The 26,449-nt window shown below is 40.4% G+C and overlaps 1 protein-coding gene across 1 annotated transcript; it reads left to right on the forward strand.

The window, feature by feature from the left end:
* Positions 1-322: 322 nt before the first annotated feature.
* On the forward strand, positions 323-25,594 carry LOC134211665 (vesicle-associated membrane protein 7). The gene is made up of 4 exons (XM_062688781.1): positions 323-714; positions 23,895-24,102; positions 24,598-24,894; positions 24,960-25,594. The coding sequence occupies exons 2-4, from the start codon at positions 23,899-23,901 to the stop codon at positions 25,182-25,184; spliced, it is 726 nt and encodes a 241-aa protein (XP_062544765.1). The 5' UTR covers positions 323-714; positions 23,895-23,898; the 3' UTR covers positions 25,185-25,594.
* Positions 25,595-26,449: the final 855 nt, after the last annotated feature.

Raw genomic sequence — 26,449 nt, forward strand, 5'->3', positions numbered from 1 at the left:
ACTGATACACAGTGAGAAACAGCACAATAATCGAACGCTCTGATATAAAAGCTGTCCAGTAAGATATGTTTGTAGATAAGTCCTATTTCCATTTAATTTCGCTATTAGACTTTTAGTCTAATAAGATTCCCATTGAATCCAATAAGAAGCCAAGGCACCTTAAAACTGTGGTACACAAATCAACGGCCGTCCATTTCTCGGTCGAGATAAAAGATGGAGGCAGCAGCGTTGCCATTATGTCAAGTGTAGCAACAACAATGGCTGACAGCTGCTGTCATCAGAGTCTGTCAACACCAGGTACTTGTAATTTTGCTCAGTATCGTATTCTACGCCGTGAAGTGCATCAAAATATGAGGATGCTTACGGATCACAATATTTTGCAGTGATTGTATGTGATTAAAATTCGCGGAAGCCCCGGAAACTAGCAAATAACTGTTCACCATAGTTTCGAATAGACAGTATTGTACTTCCCGTGGAAATCGTGTTGAGTCACATATGCTGAATGGTTTTGTGTACTGTAATTTTATCGAAGCTGTGATTTAGTTAAACATTCTTAGCTCTGCAGTGCGAAAACACACGAGAAAAGGCAAATGTCGTATTGGGCCAGTGTTGTGAATGGATGTTCTTTGACCCCGTTTTGCTGTTAAAGTGAAATCTTTGTTCCACACTAATCGTGTTGGTGCGACCTTTGCGTAGGAAATAATTTGAAAATTGGTAAGTATTATTTAGACTGGGATGGCGGCAGACAATGGCTTCCTGCTTCGAATGCACCATATAGGAGGTGCATAACTAACATAACATAGTGAAGTGATTCATCCTTGAGCACTCTATACGCCCTACGAAGGATGAGGCGACGTCTGGCGCGTGTTTACATTTCGTAGTCATTGTTTTCCAGAAAATTCAAAAACCTTCTCCGATGTCGTTTACCGAGCTTAGTGCGAGATGCACTGCGTACACATCAGCGCCGAGCAGCTCAATAGTCGCTGATAAGACGACATGAAATGCGAGTATTTCTCACTTGGTTGGGCTGTGTGGTGCGCTGCTGGTCTTCTGCGATCGTCTGGCAACAGCGTTTCGCAAACTGGTGGTCACATGTCATATGCAGGTAGACGACAATGTAGAGTTGAGACGGGTATGATAAAATATGAGAAAGAATAAGAGGGAAAGTTTGTTAATCTCGTCAAGTATGGAGTTATTTGTTGATCGATGGAAACTTTAACTATTTATTTCATCAAATGATTCCATCGAGCCTAGCGTGAGCTCCAGCTTAGCGAAACTGGCGCCTTTTTACTAGAGAAAATAAAATGTGCAAATTTTATATCTGGAGAACAATTTGAATCTTACGAAAAAGTAAAATGATGGTTTTGGTTTAAAGATACTTTAAATAACTTTCAATATTCAGGCTACGTACCAGATAAAGAAAGTCTCACAAATAAAAATGATTTTAAATGTGTTTATGCACATATTGGAGTATGCAAATAAACGCAAAATTCAATCGATTTTCATTGTCTCATCTCTAAAATCGATCTTCTTGAAAAAACGCTACGTGGGCATCGGCCATAGCGTTACATTTGGAACAGGTCATCCGGTCGAATCATGGTCATTATTACCGACATTTGGCTGAATAGGTCATTTGACCGAACATGTCAATTAGAATAGGTCATCTGTGAGAAGGGAGTAGTGAGATGTCTCATTTAACACTTTGCATTTCTAAAAGTGAGAAGTGAGATGATAATGTAAAAATTGAGATGCGCAGAAGTGAGTGTGGACTTCTCCTACCCATTACCCACATTTACAGTTAGTAAAAGTTTAAGTGTGAAAATAGGTGAGAGTGTGAAGTGATAGATATCTTACTACTCACTTCTCACTTTCACGTGAGCAGTGAATGAGAAGTGAGCAGTGGACGTCTCACTTTTCTTTCCTAATTTCTCACTTTTCGCAGTAAAAGTAGGGAAGCACGAAGGAAAGTAGTGAATGTCCACTTCTACTGCTTTCTCACTTCTCACTGTAAAAGGTATGTAGTGTGAGTGAGACGTCTCACTACTCAGTTTTCGCAGTGAAGTGACAAATTAGGGAGAAGAGAAGTCTCATTTTACTCTCAATTCTCACTTCTCACTGTGGAAGTGGAGTAGTGCGAAGTGAAGTGAGACTGACTTACAGTGAAAGTGAGCAGTGAATCACCACCATGCGCAAGTCAGCCCTTTGGCATTTGACGCTTGGAAAATTATTCGACTGAGGCAACCTTTATTTGCATCATAGAAGCGTCTCATTAATGCACAAAATAAACAATTTATTGCCATTTTGATGAACTACGAGAGCTTGGTTAGCTGCACTGTAATCCAAGAAAATACACCACTAATCCAATCTGCCAAATTCGATTCACCATCTTGGATTTTAGTATGGGAGAGCCAGCCAGGTGTGTTTTCGTTTTGCACTGAAAATGAATTTTCACCCACCTATTACTGTACTGCCTGATTTCATAGTTGACGTATCAACCATTCACTTTCCGATGTAACTGAGATGATTCACGGACAAACATTACCAATTTAACGCATTTCAGTGAAAACTTAATTAGATTTGAATCATGCATCGATCGATGTAACAGCAGTTAAATTACCCTTAAACGCATAGTAAGTAATATTACGTTCTGATCATTGATACGTCAACTATGAAATCTGGGCAGTGTATTCATCTATAATCTCTAGCTGTATCCAGACAATAAGTTATTGAACTTGGTTGGGTCGAATTTATAATGTATCCCAGTCGATCCAATCCTATTTAGCTTGAAGAAAGTTACAAGTTACCATTTTCCAGCATTGTGTCTAGGATGCAATCAAAATTTTGTAGCTCTCAAGGATGAAAATGGAAAGCAGTAACAACTGAGAGTACCTGAAAAATGGATTAAATGTACATGTTATAGCCCTTTGGATGATTCTGTTTCGTCCTTCAGACTGTCAGTGAAGGCAGACGACCTATCTCAACTCCTGAGACCATTGACAACCCTAAACACCCGGACGGTTTCAATCCCAAAGTAAACGAATTTGAAAATAGGAATGCAGAATCAGTCAGTTCGTTAGTAATATTCTCAATCACGTTGAAAATCAGGACGACAGGAATACATTTGCAAACAAATCCAACTTCGGTAAGCGATCTATTTAGTTTTCAAACCATTTAAGAATTCACTATCACTATCATTATCGATCTGGCAGCATTAAATGGCATAAACAGTATGGTTGCGACAGAACGACCAATTGAAAAATGAAACTGTCAATAAAATTGATCTAAATGTGTGTATATAGAAATTTGACATTCTAAATCTTGCAGGTGGCATATGAGAAGTCAACCATTCTTGCGATGGAATATACCCATATTCTTCTTTCTACGGAGCTTGAGAAGAAGTCGTGGATATGGCATCACATGATTGTAACGATTCATAACATTCATATATCAAGACATCATTTACTGTCAAGCTATCAGACATTACGTAAGTTGGAAGATGATAGCATTTCTACTTTTGTATCCATAGTTACTTGTTTTCCAATTTAGTTTAATAGTATTGTTGGTTATCAAGCTAAATTAAAACTCAAGTGTGAGCTTTGCTTGAAGAAGATTACGTTGACGTAAAGAAGATACTCAGGGGCTTCGTTAGAAGCGTTGTCGATACATCATAGATTTAGTGATTGTACAACGATGGCATTAGTGTTAAACTTTTTCGGTGACGAGATTTTTTATAAGAAGATGTAGAATAATAGACGAACTATTTTCACTAACAGTTTCGTCCGTTTGTCTGTGTATCACTACTCACTTCACGCTTCTCACTTTTACAGTGAAAAGTGAGAAAAGAGTGAAAGAACATCTCACTTCTCTCCACATTTCTCATCTCACTGTGTTAAGCGCGTTGTTACACGTCTCACTCCACTTTTTACGAGTGGTAGAAGTGAGCTATCTCTACTCACTTCACTTTCTCACTTTTGCAGAAGTAGTGAAATGAGGAGAGAAGCGAGACGTCTCACCTTAAAACTTTCTTTCACTATAAGAGTGAGGAGTGAAAGTGGGGTGTTTACATTCTCCTCTCATTCTCACTACTCACTGTGTAGAGTGAGTAGTGAGACGTCTCACTTTTAAGTAAGTGAGAAATAAGAATGAGATTAGAGATCTCACTGCTCATTTTACTTCTTATTTGAAAATGGAAGTGATAGTGAGTAGTGTGACGTCTTTTCCTTCACACCACTCATTTTCACGGCGAAGAGAAATAAGTAGTAAGTAAGCCGTCTCCCTTTTCACACTCTTTCTCGCTTTTCAAATGACCTATTCGTCGAAATGTCCTGCTCGGCAAATGATATGTTCAGTCAAATGACCAACTCGCCAAAGCTATTCGGCCAAATTCTTATTAGCCAAATGACCTATGAACATGAGCATAACATTATTACCTACAATTTAAGTTTATACTGAATAGTTGCTACACGGTAAAAATATGCAGTCCGAAATTATTTACATTCATGCACTACTTTAGAATCCAATCAACTGATAGCTGACCTTTTTAAATTCAAAGACCAGCACTTCCATTTGATCACACTATTTTGATTATAAACTAGAAAAATAAAAAATAATCACCGAAGTCTAGATTTGATTAGCGTACCGTCGCTTGAAAGTCCTACACCTTACCATGACTCCATCTCACTTGAATATACTTGTGAAGAAAGCAGAACAGTTAGTACAAACTGTCATCTATTTTAGAACAGCACCAATATTGATCATCTTAAAAGCAATAACTATCACTTCCAAATCTAGTGAGAGATTATTGGTGCTGATCGAAGTGCCAACCATTTCAACTCCCAGAGAGAAGCACTTTAATCAATAGTGTTGATGTTTTGGTATTGTCTATATTTAACACACTTTTGAAATGTCCGAAATCAAAAGAATATCACTACCAATCATTAGTGATTGGGTTTGGACATTCAATAGATAGAACAGATTAAATTGAGCGTGTTCATTATTCACCGTGTAGTATTAACCAGTACTTGCGGAATTGCACAGAGAACCAAATTAATGGAGCTTGCCATCCATTCTCATGTAGAGTAGAGTGGCAAAAGTACGCCTTAGTTTTCAATCGATTATGTAGCCCTTGAAGCAACTATGCATATCGTATCATAATCAACGATTCGTAAACTCTTCCTATATGTTACCCAGTGGAAAAATGAAATCATTGTTATTCGTTTTAGTAGAACCCTTATTGCAAGACATGTTTAAAACGCACTCTTGCCCACCGGTGGGGTAGAGTAGCATCGATAAGGAGAGAATACGCAACTTTCAACAAGAGTAAATAACATTTAATTTATGTTTATTGAAATTATAATACATAATGTTTAGAGATTACGTAACTCTGTAAGAGAGGGAGGTCCTCGAAATATGAACTTTCACACGAAAAACATTGTTTTATTGAGCATGAGCATGATTGACCGCCAACGGTTGCTACTCCGTTATTGCCAGGCCAGCTGTAATTACACAGAAGAACCAATAGATGAAGTTTGGGACTAACATCATCTTCAGTATTGAAACTGGTGACCCACAAAATAAACAATACCAGCGGCCGTGTCCGATATAATTACGGTAGGTGAAATTGTTGACGTGATACTCGCTTGATAGAAGCCGACAGGTCATCTGCACTTCATAAATCACTGGGATGTTGATATGGAGTAGGGAGTATGGCAGGGTTCGTTTTGGTAAACGGTCTGCCGTATATAGCGTGTAGTTTGATTTAAAACAAAACAATCGAAGAACCTAAATGATTTAAGATCGACCACACACACAGATGCGAACTAAATTTCATTTCTGATCAACTTACACCACGAAGTAGAACAAAATTCCGGTGATCGGATAACTTTACCGGCAGAACACAATATTTCGCCGATCGGCATGTTCTGCTGTCCAAACAAGAGAAATAATGCACTCGTGGTCGATTACACATTGTTTTATATATATACAAGATCACTAATTACGTAACGGAAAATTTCAATTCATCACCCTCCTCTACCTTACACTTTTTATATGAATCCTAAAAATTCTATGAATCGTCATAGATCTAACCCCCCAACTCAGCGTTGCGTAATTATGGATGATTCTTTTGATTAAAGATTATCATTTAGATGAAATTGTGTTTTCGACTATTCATTTCATTTATTTAGTTAACATCTAAACAGATAACACTGTATCAACAATTTGACGCCACAATACGGTTCGATGCCGCATCTCTCCATCCTCGGATACGCCTCACGCTCGCCAAGTCGTTTGCACCTGGTCTGCCATCTCGCTCGCTGCGCTCCACGCCGTCTCGTACCTGCTCGGATCGGAAGCGACATCCATCTTTCAGGTTGCTGTCCGGCATTCTTGCAAACATGTCCTGCCCATCGTACCCTTCCGGCTTTAGCACCCTTCGCATACTGGGTCGCCGTTCGCGATCATGGTTCATTCTTCGCCGCCACCGATATTGCACACCAAAGATGGTCCTAAGCACCGTCTCTCGAATACCTCGAGTGCTGTCAAAGTCCTCCTCGAGCATTGTCCGTGTTTCATGTCCGTAGAGGACAACCGGTCTTATAAGCGTCTTGTACATGACACATTTGGTGCGGTGGCGAATCTTTTTCGACCGCACTTTCTTTTGGAGCCCGTAGTAGGCCCGACTTCCACAGATGATGCGCCTTCGTATTTCACGACTAACGTTGTTGGTAATGCGGAGCCCAAAAGAAATTCACGGAATTGATTAATGGACGAAGGGTATTTCGGAAAACGGAGTCGAGTAAAAAGGTACACGCGTTTCACAAACTTCAAGTAACTGAACTATATGAACGTAAATGAATTAATAGAAATATGTAGGTTGAGTTTCATCTAGACAGGTAGCACAGCTTTTCCACGTATGGTGGTCCTTGAATACAGGTGGCAACATATCCGCCCACCAAATTACTTGCGTAATTTAAATCACACGAGATAGGGAACATATTCGCTATCCAAAGGAAACCGACGAAGCTTTTGATGTCGCGCAAATACCATTCGCCGTTTTTACAGATACAACTCTTACTAACCCATCCGTGCCGGAAAATACTTGGAGGACACGGCAACGTCCATTGCTGGGGCTTATCGTTTTCTCCTACAATACAAAATCACCTACGCAACGTTCACTGGTGATTTCTGCCATTTTCTCAGTTGCTGTAGAGTGGTCACGTATTCACTTTGCCAACGTACTCTGAACTCTTGCGCCATCGTTGTACAAAGTTCCATCTTGTTAATGATCCTATTTGATGTTCTAGCGACTTATCTCCGGTAGTGCGTTTAGGGGCGCCCAATCAAAAAATGAGCAGGTGTTGGTTGAGGATCTTTCGGATCATTTGAAATTTGGAGATTGACGAGGTTCATGCAGGCAGAAATTTGAGAAGAAGAGTACTCAGCTCTCAAATGTATAGTTGTGATTGCTTCCGATTTTGCCAAGAAGCTTGCAACCTTTATTCCTGCTTCCCATAAGCCCCATGATGAGGTGAACGGCCGGAATGAACATCCACTGCACTTGTTTATCTGTTAGGAAGTCATGCGTCGGCGCTGTGTTCGTTGGCTAATTTGACGGCATACCTCGGAGTATTTTCGCTGCTGATCGTAGGTTTGTTGCGTTGTCAGAACATTTTGCAGGGCACTCATATCGACTGACAAACGGTAACGCGCCAGAAAGCTGATGCACTAAGATCTGAGACCGCCTCAAGGTACCGCCTTTGTTCCGAGACTCACAAACAACGCAATGTAACCTTGGAAGGTACAGCGCGGGTTTTTTCCAAAATATTCACAGGTCCGCATGTCAACCCTGTGTACGAATGGAGGTTGAGGCTTTAAGCGATCCGCGGTAACTGTCCCATTTGCTGGATCGGTGTTGGTCTGGATCTGCTTGCACAAATCGCGGCATACTTTACGGAGGCACATCCCGCAGAATCCAGTAGCGCTTCCGAGAGGATGCCAACAGCAACTGAGGCCCAATGAAACTGTTCGTATGCTCGTTAACGAGAATGAGCGATGTCAAATCGAGTGTCGAGGAAGCAATATTTGATGCTTAGAATCGTAACTTAACTCAGCGTGTTGCAGTCGACCGCCCACCCTAACTAATCCGTTTTCGTCCAAAAGGGACGGAGTAGTGTAATGAACTGCTTCGCTTGAACTTCCAGGTTTCTCTGCAACCGACTGATTTCATTCGGAAAGCTTTCTCGTATATGTTGTAGATACTTCGAAGCGCAAATTGACTTCGACCGGAGAAAGTCTGTCATTCACGGAACTCAGGGTGAGAAACGTAATATGCGGCGGTGATTCGAGAAGAAGCTAAGATTCGGTAATATATCATCAGCCCTTCTAGAAATGTATTGTCGATATAGTAAGACACACTAGTGCAGTGTTACTCTGCTCTCTCGAAATTTGTCGTTGTTTACTGCAATCAACATCGGTGTTCAATGAAAGCGATATCAGATACTTGTGGATTCAGGCAGGCGAACCACCAGAGGACATTTTTGTAATGACCTGGAAATGTCCTCGGGAAATCAAATCTGCAGGATTGTCGGGTTCCAACATGATACCAGTTAATCGATGGCATGATGTACAAATCTGCCCACGATGGCGACAAAAGTTTTCACTTTGATGCGCCTCCAGCTAGCCACGCCAATACAACTCTAGAGTCAGAAAATGCTCGGATCTCGTGAAGTCGTATCGAGAAGAGCAGCTTACATTAGTCATCAGACGCGCGAGAATACAGCAGGCACAACTCTAGCTGAGGTATTGTTGATCTGTATTACCGATGGGTGCCAGTTTAGATTTGGCACACAGAAGATGAGAAGAGTAATTCCATGACGTCCAAAGCGCGTTAGATGCAAGCGCCCATTGCCACATCGGATGCGTCGCAGTAGGTGCAGAGTAGAACGAGACCAATTTCGCATGCTGATTATCGTTTTGCATCGAATTGCGGACGCTTGAAAGCCGGACACTTCAATTGTTATTTGACATTTACCATCCCAACAAGTATTTCTTGGTATCAGTGAGGAAAGATTTCACGACTTGAAACCATTTTAACAAATGTAAGTAATCCGTGATCTGTAGTAAAAACTTGAAAATTAGAGGTAAAAGTTGAGGGCATGTCATAATCAACGGTGAATTTCGTTTTTCTTAGAATGCAGCTTAAGACTCAACATTAAAAAACTAAGCTCATATGTTCTATATTCTATCATTTGCAAGAGGTATTAGTAATTTAATAAATATATGATAGAACTCTTTGTCATGACTTAGAGAAATTGCTTGAGAATTCATAGCTTTATAATTTTATTACATTTTGTATGTCCGACTTCGAGGCAGTTTTACAATTGCTTCGATTTCCGGACATGCTGAATGATGTTAAATAACTGCTTATCAGTTAAATTAATTGAAATCAAATGATCTCGTAATGAGCAAGATAGTAACAATTTCATTAGATTTGATTGCTACACCCAAAGAAACATTGCTTCTCAGCTTATCGATATATACTTATACAATATTATAAATGGTATCACTTTATATTGGTGCACACAAGTAGCAAAACTTGCTCTCAGTTTCTAGTGAAAGGTTGTCTTCAAAAGTATTTTCTTAACAATTCACATTTTTTGTGAATTATTTTTTTCGCTCGCTCCTTTCAATCCTTGATTTCTAATAGCAAACTGAAACGGATTTTAAAAGACACATAAATACTACTAATGTCTATATTTCAAAGTATTTCTAACAATGATAAGATAATGCATAATTTTAATTCTCATATTCGTCTCAACAAAATAAAAAATAAAGGAATTTTGTGATTTTTTCCGCAGTGACCACGCAGGTTGATAAAAAGAATCGACGAGTTTGGTGCCATATTTCTTTGTTTCGCGTGAAATGGAAATCAGCACAGTTCCCCCTATCATATTTATTGCTGGTATTTTTTATTAGAAAAGAATTTTGGTTATCTAATGATTCTCATGATCTATTGCAGCTTATCCACGTTGAATTTGAAAGGTAGTTTTGGAAAAATAAATCATTACCCGCAGACACGTCAAATATCAAAAGCGTTCTACCTGAAAAATGAAAGGAGGGGGATGGTGGGGGGATGTATGAAATTATTAGATTCCTAATGTTGTATATTGAAGTTAAATGCTCCCTTGGTTTCAAAAGCTGTTTTTGGTAGTCCTGGTCAATTTCGAGCAGAAACTTCGGATGGTACACATAGCCGGGGGATGCCAGATTTCCATACAAATGTGTATAGAAACCATACCTTACGGATTTATATTAATCGAGAAATATGAATGATATATCCTAGTTGTCTTTGAACGGACTAAATTGACTATTTGAGAATCAATATAGGCCGGAGACGAGCCAGCCTCTGGCTGAAAGTCTCCTTAATAAAGACAAAAAAAAATCAATATAGGCCAAAATCGAAGTGTCCGGAAATTCGAAGCAAAATTGTCCGGTATTTGAAGCATCCCTTATACTATGTCCGGATTTCGAAGCAAGCGATGTTCAATGTTTTCGATTATATTAGCTATTTCGTGCATACAAAATGTAATTTTCAGTACACTACAGCAAATTTGATAAGTTAATCTTGACAGGATGTGCTATCACTAAGTGCCAAGTACTTAATTCCGTTTGAAATATTCAACTGAAAATTCAGCAGTGCTTAGGTGTCCGGACTTCAAGTCAAAACGGTACTCTTCGTGGGATCTGAAATGTATTGAGAAGTGGGAAACTTTGCACCAAATCAAACCATTCTTTAGATAACTCACTCGGAGGATGAGTCGCCACTATTCAGCTCCCACATCCGCTGCATCACAATTTTTGCTTTAACGACCACAGAAGCAATTAGGCCTAGTGGATCGTACAAACTAGCGATTTGTGATAATATGCTGCGTTTTGTGGGCTGTCTTTGAGCGATACGTTCTGATGTACCATACTATCGAAAAGATCACTGTGATTGCATTCAAAGATAGTCCCCACTAAAGTGGTAGATTCATTGGAAGCCTGAGCTCTGAGAGTGGTATCGACGCTGCTGAGCGATTTGCAATGACGATGAAGTAGAAGCACCGCCGGCAGCCATGTTCGTAGACATCATACGAATGAGTTGTGCTTGTTGTTCTGCGAGCGCTTATAATATCTTCCGAGTTGTTTGTTGACCGTTAGTAGAAATTTCACGATTTTTAACTACCTTCATGATCTTCAGCAAACGGTTTTTCACTGAATGTATTTTTCTTCGAACATTGCTTGGACACTGTTTCTTCGTACTTATCTCCTCGACAGTAGCATCCATTATCTTCTTGTGAACAATGCAATAGATGGACCACACTTCACTTAAAGCATCTAACTCACTCTGTATGTCAATTCTTCGACATCCTCTGGCTTAAGCTTTATCACCACATCTTCAATTCTTTTTAGTCGCGGTTCTAGCGACTTACGCTCCACGTATCAGCTTATCCATCTCTTCTAATATGCACCATTGTCCAAATCAGTCACCTTTCTTTTGGTTCACACTGTCCTTTGCACAAAGTAATACCGGCTGGTAAAAGCACTATGAAGCAAGGTGGCTAAGATACGACCGGTTACGTACTTATGATCTCCAAGACGCGATTTACTACGCTTTTTCTTATCCGGCTATCGAAGGACCATATGGTAATGCGGAGCCAAAAGAAATTCACGGAATTGATTAATGGACGAAGTATTTCGGAAAACGGAGTCGAGTAAAAGGTACACGTTTCTTACAAACTTCAAACTGTAACTGAATATATTGAACAAAGTAATGAATTCAATAGAAATATGTAGGTTGAGTTTCATCTAGACAGGTAGCACAAGCTTTCCCACGTAGGGTGGTCCTTGAATATGGTGGCAACAGTTGTTGTCAGCTGTTAGCAAGGATCCGAGGTAGACGAATTCCTCGACCACCTCGAAGGTATCCCCGTCTATCGTAACACTGCTTCCCAGGTTGTCGCGCTCTGTTCACAAGCATGTTACTTTGTCTTTGACGCATTCACCACCAGTCCGACTTTTGTTGCTTCACGTTTCAGGCGGTGTACAGTTCTGACCTTTCAAATGTTCGGCCGACAATGTCCATTCATCCGCGAAGCAAATAAATCGACTGGAATCTGTTGAAAATCGTACCCGGCTGTTACATCCCGGCTTCCGCATGACACCTTCTAGCGAATGTTGAACAACAGTCATGAAAGTCCATCACCTTGTCTTAGTCCGGCGCGATTCGAACGAACTGGATGTTCCCCGAAATCTACACAGTTTTGCACCATCCACCGTTGCTTTGATCAGTCTGGTAAGCTTCCCAGGAAGCTGTTCTCGTCTATATTTTCTACGCTCTACGCGTCTATACTGTCGTATGCGCCTTGAATCAACGAACAGATGGTGCGTTGGGATCTGGTATTCGGCATTTTGAAGGATTTGCCGTACAGAAGATCTGGTCCGTTGTCGAGCGGCCGTCAACGAAGCCGGCTTGATAACTTCCCACGAACTCTTCACTAATGGTGACAGACGACGGAAGATGATCTGGGATATCACTTTGAGGCGGCATTAGGATGGTGATCGCTCGAAAGTTCTCACTCCAGTTGTCGCCTTTCTTGTAGATGGGGCATATAACCCCTTCCTTCCACTCCTCCGGTAGCTGTTCGGTTTCCCAGATTCTGACTATCAGTTTGTGCAGGCAAGTGGCCAGCTTTTCCGGCCCATCTTGATGAGCTCAGCTCCGATACCATCCTTACCAGCTGCTTTATTGGTCTTTAGCTGTTGAATGGCATCCTTAACTTCCCTCAAGGTGGGGCTGGTTGGCTTCCATCTTCCGCTGAACTGACGTATCATCTCCTCCGCTCTTGACTTTCACTGCCTGTACTCTCAGCGCCATTCAGATGTTCTCGTAGTGCTGCTTCCACCTTTCGATCACACGTTCGTCCGTCAAGATGCTCCCATCCTTATCCCGGCACTTTTCGGCTCGCGGCAGAAGCCTTTGCGGATGCGTTGAGCTTCTGATAGAACTTGCGTGTTTCTTGAGAACGGAAGCTGTTCCATCTCCTACCTCCGCTTTTCAGGCGTTTCTTCTCCTGAAAAGACGGTCTTCTGTCTCCCTTCCGTCTATAACGTTAACGTTCTGCGGGTACCTTGCTGCAGCGCGACCGCCGTCTGCGTCTCTCCTCCAGAATCTGTCTGCATTCTTCGTCGAACCAATGTTCCGTCGACTTCGCCCAATACCTACGTTGTTCTCCGCTGCGTCGTAAATGGCTGCTTTGTGTATTCCAGCAGTCCTCAGAGGGCCATCAGCTCACCTCTTCCGGCAACGCGCTAAGATGCTGCGCTATGCAGTGGCGATCAGGTTGCTTCAGTGCTCTGGTCGTACCGCGGCGGTCGTCGGTACCGAACGTTGATGACGGATAGTTTTGGCGCAGTTCAACCATCACCGGATAGTGGTCAGTGGCGATGTTAGCGCCACGATGTGTCCTGACGTCGATAATGTCGGAGAAGTGCGTCCATCAATCAGAACGTGGTCGATTTGTGATTCTGTCCACAATCTCCAGGTGTACCGATACGGGAGGCTGTGTTGAAGTAGGTGCTGCGAATGGCCTATTCTTGGGCGGCGAAACAATTAGTCGTAGGCCGTTTCCGTTCGTCAGCCGGTGAGCGCTGAACTTTCCAATAGTCGGTCTAACTCCTCTGGCCAACCTGAGCGTTCAAATCTCCTATGATGGTTTTGACGTCGGCTGGGCAGCTGTCGTACTCACGTTCCAGCTGCGCGTAGAATGCGTCCTTATCATCATCAGTGCTTCCGGAGTGTGGGCTATGGACGTTGATTATGCTGAAGTTGAAGAACCGGCCTTTGATCTCAACCGCACATTCTTTCATTGCTCGGCCACCACCCGATCACGCGCCTGCATATCGCCCATCACTGAAAGCTGTTCCCAGCTCGTGTGTTGCCGCAGCTCTGGTAGATGGTATGATTACTCTAAACGTTCGCACCATTGATCCTTCCAACAAACCTCCTGCAGCGCTACGATGCCGAATCCACGGTCGAGCACATCGGCGAGTATGCGTGCTCCGATGAAGTTGGAGATTTGCAGTCACGAACCGAGTTTCCAATCGCTGTCCTTTTCGTCGCAGTGGTCTTCGCCGATGGTTCCGGTCCGTACTCTCTTGTGATTGTTCGTTGCTTATGATTTTTAAAGGCTGGCTTGCAGGGCCTGACACCAAACCCCCTAAATTTCCGGAGGACCATGGTGCATAGTTTCACTTAGAGTCCCTCGCTGGCACTCGGACGATGATCAGCCGCCGCCAAATACAATTTTATTATTTTGCTTCAGTCCTTTCTAACACCAAATTACTTTAAAAGTAGAACTTGTGATAATTTTCGATTCCTGTCCCTTTTTTCTGTGTTTTAGATCTTTACACTTTGAAAGTATCTTGTTTCGGCCGGAGATACGGGTTTGACAACAGAACTTAAATGTTCGCATGCGTACTCTTGCCCCACCGTTCCTGCGTCAGCCCTAAAATTTATTCAGTATATGGTTTGACACATGAAAATAGTTGGTCGAAATACTATCAAACTAATGCAGTGCTGCTAGTCTATCTTTTTATAAGTTCAAAAATCGAAAACGTACTCTTCCCACGCGCACTCTTGCCCCTCTACTCACTAATGAATTCCAGCAATAATGTACTCATTTTCTTATCAATTTACTCACCCGCAAAGCAGAACGACATTTTCGTTACCCGCTCGTTCTGCGTGCAACACAAACACGAACAAACTTGTACTCTGACATAAGACGAGTTTGAACAATCCCATTAATTCCTTACTGTTGATGTCGAAATACGTATCTGTCAAGTTACAATTGAGTGGTGGAATTAAATGGATTGTACAAACTCGTCTTATGACTAGTGAAGACATTCCATAAAAGCTCAAATGAATTTTCTTAACAGAATTGTACTCTGACTTATTCGGCATATGACTCTTTTGGCCAAATGTCTTGCGGCCTAATTCTATTCGGCCGAATGGTATATTCGCCCAACAACTTTCCGTCAAATGGCATTCATCCGAACGGTATTCGGCAAACTGCCTCCTACGAAAAACAAATCAATGGACAGCAATTTGATTTGTTTCTTTTTATTTTCAGCAGGTGAGAACGCATGTCAGCAAAAAGAAGCTGAATTGGTGCTGTATTTCTTTGTTTCTCAATGAGATGAATATATGTTCCGTGAGATGGAAAGCGGAACAGTTTACCTAGTTATGTAGAGTTTCAAAACAATTGACCTCTCCCGTCAAAAATTGTAAATCGTTTTATTCGTTTTTAAATTATTTATTATAGGGTTTTCAGCCCTTGACTGGTTTACCTCTTCCTTTGTTGTCTCAATGGATTCTTTGGCTTATTTGAAAACTTCCCAAAGAACCCAGATTTTTGAACCTCTAACTATTTTAAAATTAAAATCGAAAAAGTGCTGCATGTGCGAACCGAGCTGAAAAATTCACCTGATGTATGTTTAAAATCGGGCGAATGTTCGATCAATCTTGAGAAACATTACTTTTTCATTTTTGTATTAAAAGGAAAGGACAATGTGTGTGTGTCTTTTTGACGTAGGACTTACGTCTTTCTTTACTATACGGATGTCATTTTTTTTTGGAAATCGAAAGCGTTACGCTAAAGGAAGATTTCAAACGTTACTAGCGCCTTTATCTTTTGATGGATTTTAATATTCTATATCAATCGATTCGGACAACCTCCGTCTTAAGATTATTAACGATAAGCTGTTGGATTTAAATTCTTGTCAAACCAGTAAAATTTTCAGATGTAACCAATTCCGTTCGTGTATTTCTAACACAGACATCAGAATGATGTAAGTCACGGGCCTTCGAGTCCACCGCAAGATTTCTTTGTGTATAAAAGATGCAGTTTCTGCCGTGTGCAGTCTTTGGGGATGAATGACCTTCTGGTTAATTCCCTAAAACGAACAGTAGATAATGTCTGTGACATAACTGCGAACGGTAGGACTTGACTTGACCATGCCTTTGAGGATATTCCTTTTCAGCCAAAGCATCATCATCATCGTTCGTGATGGACCTCTTAATGTTTACTCTTGTTGCTCGGTGCTGGCGTCTATTTTCTAAAGGGAATTATTGGTACAGGCCAACAAACCAGGCAAGCAAACTAAGAATTGCAGTTTAGGTGGGAGTGCGTATTCTTTTCTGCGACAATATAATAGGGGAGACTGATACACCCGCAGTTGACTCGGGTTAGTAAGATGGGACATGGATTTCGGTGTTGAAATTAAGGGTTGGTAACTTGGGACGATCATTCAGTCACGTTTGCTTTGATAAAAAATCCGACATTTGATAAAAATCTATAGATAGCTTATTTTAAATATTTATTTCTAAATTGTTTACGCAAATTGTGGTAATAATGTTTGGACTGTTATCATCAAGTTTGTTTAACCCGTTTAGGAAGAAGTCTTTTACGTAAATATATTGGTTATTAGGATAACGGCTGTATTTTGGACCAGGCTCATATTTTGGACCACCTGGATGAATTTTGCATTATATCACACAAAACTAAATAAACATGCAACTTTGAAATTTTATTGCAAAAGAAACTATCCATGGTATCTCCTACATTTGTTTCTTATAAAATATATCAATTATTAACACTAGAGTTGATTCGTAAAAAACTTAAGCGGATACATTCGTGCAGAAAATCGTTGTAACTAAATTTTCAAATGGCTATATCTCAGTGGTTTTCAACCGATTTTCTCAGTTTTTTCACCAACCTCTTGCCTTCTTCAGTTTCTGGTGATGGCAAAATATTGTATCTAGGTGTTCAATTTTCACTAGAAAAATGCGCTTCTGGAACTTATTTATGTTTCATTACCAAAAATGATATCTTTTCATATGATGATGATAGAAATGATAAAATAACATTAAAAGACATCACCTGGAACATAAGAACACATTTTGAGCATCCCTACTAGCATACGATGATAATTCGGTGCCTTTAAGAACCTGTTTATACTACAGCATGTATGAAGCTTCAGAAAATGTTTTCAAGCATGTTGTCTACTGTGAACTTTTAAAATAAATGTAAACTATATACGAAACATGTGTGATAACAAATTATGATGTTCTAGGATCTCCATGTACTGAATTTGAATCAAATGGTCACGAACAAAACAAGGATTCCATGATGCCCAGCCGCATTATAAACCCAATTATGTCCTCCAGTATTCGTTTTGCGTCTCAAATCCAAACATATGAGATGTTGTAAGATCTTCAAATTGTACTGAGTTTGAATCAAATGGTCTACAGAATCAACAAGGCTTCCATGATGTCATATATCTCAACCCATATCCTCCAGTATTTATCTTTATTTGCGTCTCAAATCCGGCTTTTAGATGTTGTAAGATCTCGAATTGTCCTAGTTTGGTAAAATGGTCTATGATGCCCCCAGCCATGGTATCAACCCAATTATGTCCTGCGAGTATTTATCTTTATGTTGCGTCTCAAATCCAGGCATTTGAGATGTTGTAAGATCTCCGAATTGTCCTGGATTTTGGTAAAATTGTCTATCAATTAACAGGCTTCCATGATGTCCTCAGTCAGAATTAATCCTATCATGTCCTCCGAATATTGTCTTCCTACGTCTCAAATCCAGGCATAGGAGATGTTGTAAGATCTTAAAATGGTCGGGAGTATGGTAAATGGTCCATTGAATCTACAAGACTTCCATGATGCCCCGCCGAGTATCAACAAATTATTCCTCCATATTTATCTTCACTTGCATCTCAAATCCAGGCATTTGAGATGTTAAGATCTCCATGTCCTGGATTTTGAGTAAAATTGTCTATCAATTAACCAAGGCTTCCATGATGTCCTCGTTGCAGTATAAACCCTATTATGTCCTCTGAGTAATTGCGTTCCGTCTCAAATCCAGGCATAGGCGATTTGTTCTTCTTTTCCTTCTTATTATTGGCATTACATCCCCACACTGGCACGGAGCCGCCTCGCACTAGTGTTCATTAAGCATCCACATATTCACTGCGAGGTTTCAAGCCAGTTACCTTTTGCATTCGTATATCATGATAGCACGATGATACTTTTATGCCAGGAATCGAGACAATTTCAATCCGAAATTGCCTAGACCGGCACCGGAATCGAACCCAACCTCGCGCGTCTTACCGCAGCTAAGAGGGCCCCAGAGGCGATGTTGTAAGATCTCCAAATGGTCCTGGAGTATGAGTAAATGTTATTGAATCTACCAAGGCTATGATGCCCCCAGCCGCGGTATCAACCCAATTATGTCCTCCAGTATTTATCTTTCACTTGCGTCTTAAACCAGGCATTTGAGTTGTTGGGGATCTTCAAATTGTCTTGAGTTTGAGTAAAAGGGTCTATCAATCAACCAAGGCTTCCGAATTAGCCACGGCATCAACCAATTATGTCCTCTGAATATTTGTCTTTCGCCGTCAGCTTCAGGCAATTGAGATGTTGTAAGATCTCCAGATCGTCCTTGAGTTTGAATCAAATGGTCTCAATCAACCAAATTTTTCATGATGTCCCCAGTCGCGCTACCAACCCAATTATGACCTCCGAGTATTTGTCTTCTTCCATTACAAATCCAGGCATACGAGATGTTGTACTTTATTTATGATCTTAATTGTTTATTAATTAGATCATCCGACAGTGTATGTTGTTAATGAAACATTACTCTAAAAACTCTTTAAGAACATCACTTTGTCAGTCGAAGTTGAATTCGGGCGCGTCTCGTTAAATCCGATCATCATTGATCAAATTGGTACAATCAGGTCCTAGTAATGGTGTCCTCAGGATAAACGGAAGAACACTAGAATGGAACTATAAGCAAGCACATTGATGTCCTTTATCATTAAAAAATAGGGAGAGGGGGTGGTTACCGATACACCAACAAGAATTGTAAGTCTGCGTTGTACTCCCGGAATACATCAATGATCATCCGCAGGCTAAACACTGATCCGTCGTTGATCACCCTCCAGAATAATTTCGAAATCTTCCAACATCTGATATGTCTGGATTTGTGACGCAGAAAGACAAATACACAGAGGAAATAATTGGTTGAAGCTGCGGTTGGGGACATTATGGAAGCATTCGTTGATTCGGTAGACCATTTGTTTCAACTCCAGGACATTGGATATCTTTCAACATCTCTATGCCTAGATTTGACGTAAGTGGAACTTAAAGACTCGGAGAACATCATTGGTTGATACCGCTGCTGGAAACAGCATGGATATGGTTGATTCATAGACCATTTTACTCAATTTGATACCGCGGCTGAGACATCATGGAAGTCTTAGTTGATTCGGTAGATTTTACTCAAACTTCAGACAATTTGGAAATCTTACACATCTCCTATGCCTGGATTTGAAACGCAAGAGTGAAAGACAAGCTAGAGACTTCATGGAAAGCTTGGTTGATTCGATGAACCATTTACTCATACTCAGAACAATTTGGAGATCTTACAACATCTCAATTACCTGAAACTGGACGCAAGTGAAAAATATTCGAGGACATAATTGGGTTGATGCCACGGCTGGGGACTTCATGAGCCTTGGTTGATTCGATAGACCATTTGATTCAAACTCAGAGAATTAGGAGATCTTATAACATCTCATATGTGGATTTGAGACGCAAGTAAAAGACAAATACTCAGAGGGCATAATTGGGTTGATCTGCGGCTGGGAGCATCATGGAACTTGGTTGATTCGGATCAGATCAAACCAAGACGACATTGTAAAATTGAAGTCAAGTTTCAAAAGCTGTTTTATTTGTACATAGATTTAAAACATGTGATGATGTTATGAACTTATTAAAACCTAATTTTAGCAGTTTCATATATCGAGCGAACATTTAAGCTTAAATCAGTATTCTGAGGCATGTCCAAAATAGGTTCATTTTTATTAAACCGAACATATTTTCGATATATCTTCTTTTAAGTTCTAGATCTCATAAACTTTTGCCTTTTGCTACCAGAGGTGAGCAAGCCAAGGGCTATTTAAATACAGAAAATAGTAATAATTATAAAACTTTTGTATAACAACCATTTTTCCTAGTATCAAACCATTCATAAATACTGTTCATACTGCATTTATAAATTACCATTCATTGATGTAAACCCTAGAAAATGTCTATTAAATGAACATGTAACTGTTTTCATTTACCATCGAAAATCGTAAGGAAAGCTCCATGTCAAGAACCAATCTTTACTAGAGCTCTCCGTCCGTGCTGTTGCCAATGCAACAGAGTTCCGCGTTCCAATTATGTTTCGTTCGGAAAAGAATGTGCAAGGAGCAAGAAGCACCGGCAACCCAATACTATCTATGACGCAAATGGAACAGATCTGGCACACTACATAAAAAAATATGGCAGGGTAGGAATGATCAGGTGCATACATCACGCCATGGACCGCACGTTTGTTTTGCTTTGATAATGCTGTACCAAATTGTAATAATAAGTTTCAATACCTTAGCTAGTATGTAGATTGTTCTTAGCTTTTAAGTGCTTTTAAAATGTATTCTTTACAAGGACTTTAAGGATAAAAAAGCGAAAATGTTGGAGATCACTATTTAATCTAATACAGTGAACTTTCCTAACTCGATGTTCTGTAACTCAATATTTTCCCTTACTCGATGAAATTCAAGTCCCTTGAATCTAGCATACTGCGTTCCTCCGTAAGTGGATATCTCCTTACTCGATATTCTCAAGTCAGTCAAGTAATTTCCAATGTATTTTACCTCGCTAACTCGATTTGTCTGAACACTTACATGCACGATAAAATAAGAAGTCAGAAATGAAAAGTGATAAGCGAAGAAGTGAGAATGAGAAGTGGGAAGTAAGAAATGAGAAGTTAGAAGTGAAAAATGAGAAATGAGATGCGAAAAGTGAGAAATGAAGAGTGAGAAGTGCGAAGTAAGAAGTGATTAGTGGCGGTTAAAAATGAAAAGTGAGAAGTTAGAGTGAGAAACTCAAAGTGAGGAGAGAAAAGTGCGAATTGAAAAGGAAAAGTTAGAAGTTACAAGAGAAAGTGGTAAGTGAGAAATGAGAATTCAAGTGAGATATAAGAATGTATAAGTGAGAAGTGAAAAGGAAAAATAGAAGTATTGTGAGAGTGAGATGCGTGAAGTGAGAGTGAAAAAATAGTGAAAAGTGAAAAGTTTATAGTGACAGTGAGATATTTAAAGAAATTAGAAGAAATTAGAAGAAGTGAAAATGAGAAGCGAGACGTGAAAAGTGAAAAGAAAGAAAGGAAATATATAATAGAAGCAAAAAGTAATAAGTGAGAAGAGAAGTCAGAGTGAGATTATAGAAGGTACAAGTGAGAAGTGAAAAGTGAAAAATGAGAAGTATGGAGTGAAAAGTGAGATGTGCAAAGTGAGAAGTGAGAAATGAATAGTGAGAGTTAAAGTGAGCAGTGAGAAATCCAGGATAAGAAGTGAGTAGTGGTAAATGAATAGTGGGAAGTGAAGTTAAAGTGCGACATTTGGTTCAGTAGTACTGAAAAGTGAGATGTGCGATAGAAATAAATAGTGAAAAGTGCGAAATGAGAAGTGGATAGTGGAGAAGAAGGTGAGAAAGAAGTAAGAAGTAAATAATGGGAAATGAGGTGAGAAGGTAGCAGTAAAGTGAAAACTGAGAGAGCCTTGGAACGAGAAGTGAGAAACGATTTTTTCTGTTTCCTTCTTTTATCATCTTCCTTCTTGTGTCTTCTTCTTCTTTATGTCTTATGTCCCTCCACTCACTTCTCACTACTCAACATCTCATTTCTTCTCCAACTATCATCTCTCATTGCTCACCCGTACTTCTGTTTAACTAACTACTCACATCACACTATCCTCACTTTGCAACTATCACATCTCCTTCTCACTTCCATGTATCACTTCCCTACTCACATGTTACTGCACAGATCACACTCTTAATACTCACATCCGTTTCTTAGTACTCACTTCTCACTACTTTGTACTCATTTCTATCTTCCCAGTTCTTGCTTTCACTATTCACTCTAACATCTCACTTCTCTTACTTTATGAAACAAATTTAAACTATTCGACTAAATGGCATTCGGCCAAATATAAATATATTCCGTATATCGATACCTCCCTAACTCGATGGTCCCTTCAATATCAGGGGGAGAGTTCACTATATAACATAACTTTGCAAGCAATACAATATTCGAGTGGTCCAAAATATGTCCAATAGGTGGTCCAAAATGAAAACAGGTGGTCCAAAATTAAATCTTACATATCTTCAGAATTTATGATAGTTTGGTTCTTTCGGTGAGATTTACAACATTTTTATCCACAAATCCTACCTAGTATTCGCCACTTTTTAGTTGCATAGAATTGATCAAATTACAAAATCTAACTTTTATTCGAAAATTGTTTGGCATCTCCTAAATGTGGTCCAAAATACCTCCCTTACCCTAGAGCTACTTATCTTGAAAAATACACCACACCCACAGATTAAAAACGCCTTCAAATCAAACAGTTTTGAATATTACTTCTTTGCTTAAATTTGTGAACCTATCATTTAGGACTCGGGGCTGTGCCTTGACTAATGTTTCATCGATTGGTATGACGTCACTCTCAGCTATTTTTAGGATTTGCGTAGGAAAGATTGGGGTTTTGCTAAGCGTGAACAACTTAATACCCGTACTTATTGTTTCGACGCCATTTTGACAACTGATTTGTAAATGGCAATGAGGGTGTTCCAGGTTTTTAGACCTGATTTAAAAAAAATACACCGAATTAAAATCAACCAAGTTTTTACCGTTCCACCCTTTATCAGAGACGTTGTTTATAGATATAGACCCGCAAACAGTGAAGCCGAAAGTACCAAACGAACCACCAAACGCGAACAAACGAGCAAAGTAAACAAACTACAATCGCTACTAAATGCAAGATAGGTATTGTGGTCAACATTATAGGAATTATGAAAAGTTTGAATAGTTCAGTAAATGAAGTGTTTTCAGAGTTCTCATAGCAAATTTATATGGTAAATCATATTTATTCTTGAATATAAAGAAATGTGCTAAGAAGAGAAAATATGTAGTTAGCAAACAGAAATAACTGCTCACACTGAGAGTCACTTCAAGTTCTAACAATTTTTAAGTTGCCGATCGCACCGTTTTTTTTTTGTCTGCTGGCCGTGAAGCCAGAATTGCTATTATTCTCTCCGCGTGTCTCTATATAATACCATCGTCTCTGCCCTTTATAATGAAACTTCTTAAAACACAACCACAGGAATTTCAATAGATATGTAGGTATAGGTATTTCAATATCAATGAGATATTTTGATTAATTATTTGTTCCATGATACTCCAAGAATTAGAATCAATGAGCATGTATTGTTGCCAAAAGACAATTCAAAGCTAATATGTAATGTATTTGCTAGCGATGAATAACAATACAGTTTAGAACTCTTTGTTCTAGGGGTCAAACTTGCACTCGCTTTCGACATCACCATAGCAAGTCTGTAGCTCTGGCCATCCCTTGTCCTGAAGAATGGCCCAGTCGACTACTCACTGCGGCAGCCAGAATCTTATATGGCTTCGCCGAACTATTGGTATACATGCAACTATCGCTGTTCCGCAGAACGTCAACCAGCATAGCTCGCACCCGAGTGCTTGTGCGCTGCACGAAGTGGAAAATCAAATTATTAATCCATCTCCCTCCGGATAGCGATAAGGCGTACGTGCGTTATCGACGCCGTCTCAACCGGTGCGATCTTGAACTCGAGGGGTTGCATTCCATAAATCGATTATTGTGCACTGCTGCTGCGTACGCTGACCCCGTCTTTGCTTCTCTTCTCGGAACTTTTCCAGCACGATGCCCATCCTGTACAGTGTCATCACGCGGGGGCCCACCGTTCTGGCCAAGTATGCCGAGTGCGTCGGAAACTTCGCCGAGGTGACGGAGCAGATCATACCGAAGATCAAACTGGACGACCACAAGCTGACCTACTCGCACGGGAACTATCTGATACACTACATCTGCGAGAATAGGATCATCTACATGTGCATTACGGACGATGTGAGTATGCGGTGTTTGTCTGCTATCTATTCGGCGGCGGGGGAAACTGTGGGTTTGAGTCATGGTGGCATTATTTGTGATTGGGGATAATTTGTTATAATGAAGGCTTAGAACGATGCCGCTGTGCAGCGTGGAGAGAAATAATCAGCATTTTTTATGGCAATTCAAGTCAGTTAATGTATTTCGAAGCAATGTTATCAAAATTTAGCGCACTTTTGGTCCGCTTGATTTATGTTTAGTTGATTTGGAAGAGTGAATATGTTTTCTAGATTTATTTGAAATATGAATATGAAAATAGCTCAGATTGTCTGATGTCAACACAAAGCGGTATTCGTTTGATCTGGTTCACATTCTTTTGGTAAGAAGACTTGAAATAATAAATAATTTGTACTTGAACGAATGGTTCCAAAGTGGCCCGGAGGCTGAGTGTAATGTCCATTGAGACTGCTTAGTTTATAGCTCAACAAAACTTCAAACTCTTCTTACTCTCCCCAGGGCTTCGAACGATCACGCGCCTTCTACTTCCTGACCGAGATCAAGAAAAAGTTCATCCAAACCTATGGTCTCACGGTGGCCACGGCGATCGCGTTCGCCATGAACAGCGAGTTCTCCCGGACGTTGGCCCAGGACATGAAGCACTACAGCGAATCGCGGGACGTGGACGCCATCAGCCAGGTGCACGGCCAGATCGGCGAACTCAAGGACATCATGGTGAAGAACATCGAGAACATCACGAACCGGGGCGAACGGCTGGAACTGCTGGTCAACCAGACGGAGAATCTACGAAATAATGTGAGTTTTTGAAAGCAGAATTCAGCTTATTTTGCAATTAACAAACAAACGTATCTGCTTCACAGTCGGTAACATTCCGCCAGACGTCGCGCAACCTGGCTCGAACCATGTTCTGGCGATCGGTTCGGATGTACTGCCTGATCGCGGCGATCCTCCTGTTCGTAATCTACATCGTAATAAGCATGTCCTGCGGGGGTCTTCTGTGGTCCAGTTGCATACACAGCGGCAAGAATGCGGCACCGGTAACGCCACCTCCGACGTCTCCACCGGGTCTCGACGACGTCGTTTAAACGACTGACTAATCACCGAAGAAATTTGCAAGGAATGAATGAGACAGCATGCGAGTCAGTCCCGCGGAAGGACGAAGATTTTTCTTCATGCGATTACATTGGTAACGACTTGAATAAACTGGGAAGGGTAACGGGAGGGTATTCTTGTAGCGATCTTTTCGTCAGTCTGAGAATTGTATCAAATCAAAAGCAAAGAATTTTAAGCTGTAATGTGTAGAGCTATATTCTACTTTTACCACTTGGAACCGGAAGCATATTATACTTTAAACTTAAATGCTCTGCGTTGCGACGTATATGCAGGACTCGTGGCAGTTTCCGGTAATCTATCCAGCCTTGTTTTTCCGTGGTTATAATTAATCTCTAGTATAATAGGATTACTTAGTAATGCGAATCGTTAAACTTTAAAAACATTCCTAATTATCTCATTCCTTAGAAAGAAATCCCACTTTGCGACAACACAAGTGAAAATTAGCATAATTGTAGAGTCGAGTGCTATTCCAAGAAAAGAAAAAAGCGTCTTTTCACTATGGTAGTGCCCAAAGATAACATTTCCCTTCCAGGTGGGAGCAGCAAGTAGTGAAACATTGTCTTCAAGTGGCCACTTGAGACACGACATCCAAGCATTTCATTTGCTCTCACTGCAAACGGGTGGGAACTGGAACGAATCGGACGTTGGAGCACCGGCTGCTGTGTGGACGGAAACATAAAGTTTAAAGGAGTGTGAGTCTTTAAAATGTAATTAAAGTATTGATATGAATAAGTTAGATGAAAACTGAAAATTGAGGCAGGCAGTTTCGTCTTTTTGTCATAGTCCTGAAAACCAATAAAAGAGACACTTTTTTTTTACCAAACTCGTCCGTACCAAATCGTAAGCTCAGGAGAAACGTTTTTGCAAATTGAAGTTGCTTTCGTTGGTTTTAGCCCCTACGACAGCAAAAAAAAATATTAATATACCGCAACGTATTTTCGTGGAACGTACATGAAAAACGCACGTACCTAATAACGATTGTTATGTAATATTGTTCAATATTGACGCTTTATTGCATTCCTCGACGCAGCATTCAATCGAGAAAATTATTTTTTCAGTTACGTCGATCCAACGCTAAATTACCTGCCAAATTGCTTATTAACGCGAAACCAGCGTAATATTACTACCAACATCAGTGATATCGCTTTACAAAGCACGCTGTAAAATGTCAACAAAGCAAGCTCTTCTGCCGGCAGTCAGTCTAATTTTCATTCCATTCTGCTCGCATCGAAAAACG

This window comes from Armigeres subalbatus, chromosome 1, assembly GCF_024139115.2.
Source record: "Armigeres subalbatus isolate Guangzhou_Male chromosome 1, GZ_Asu_2, whole genome shotgun sequence".
Taxonomy (NCBI): domain Eukaryota; kingdom Metazoa; phylum Arthropoda; class Insecta; order Diptera; family Culicidae; genus Armigeres; species Armigeres subalbatus.

What these genes read in the sequence shown, in the direction of transcription:
- LOC134211665 (XM_062688781.1), top strand. Translation starts at nt 23,899, where the DNA reads ATGCCCATCCTGTACAGTGTCATCACGCGGGGGCCCACCGTTCTGGCC. An exon ending in ACATGTGCATTACGGACGAT is followed by an intron (nt 24,103 to 24,597) that starts GTGAGTATGCGG and finishes TACTCTCCCCAG; the next exon opens with GGCTTCGAACGATCACGCGC. An exon ending in CGGAGAATCTACGAAATAAT is followed by an intron (nt 24,895 to 24,959) that starts GTGAGTTTTTGA and finishes TCTGCTTCACAG; the next exon opens with TCGGTAACATTCCGCCAGAC.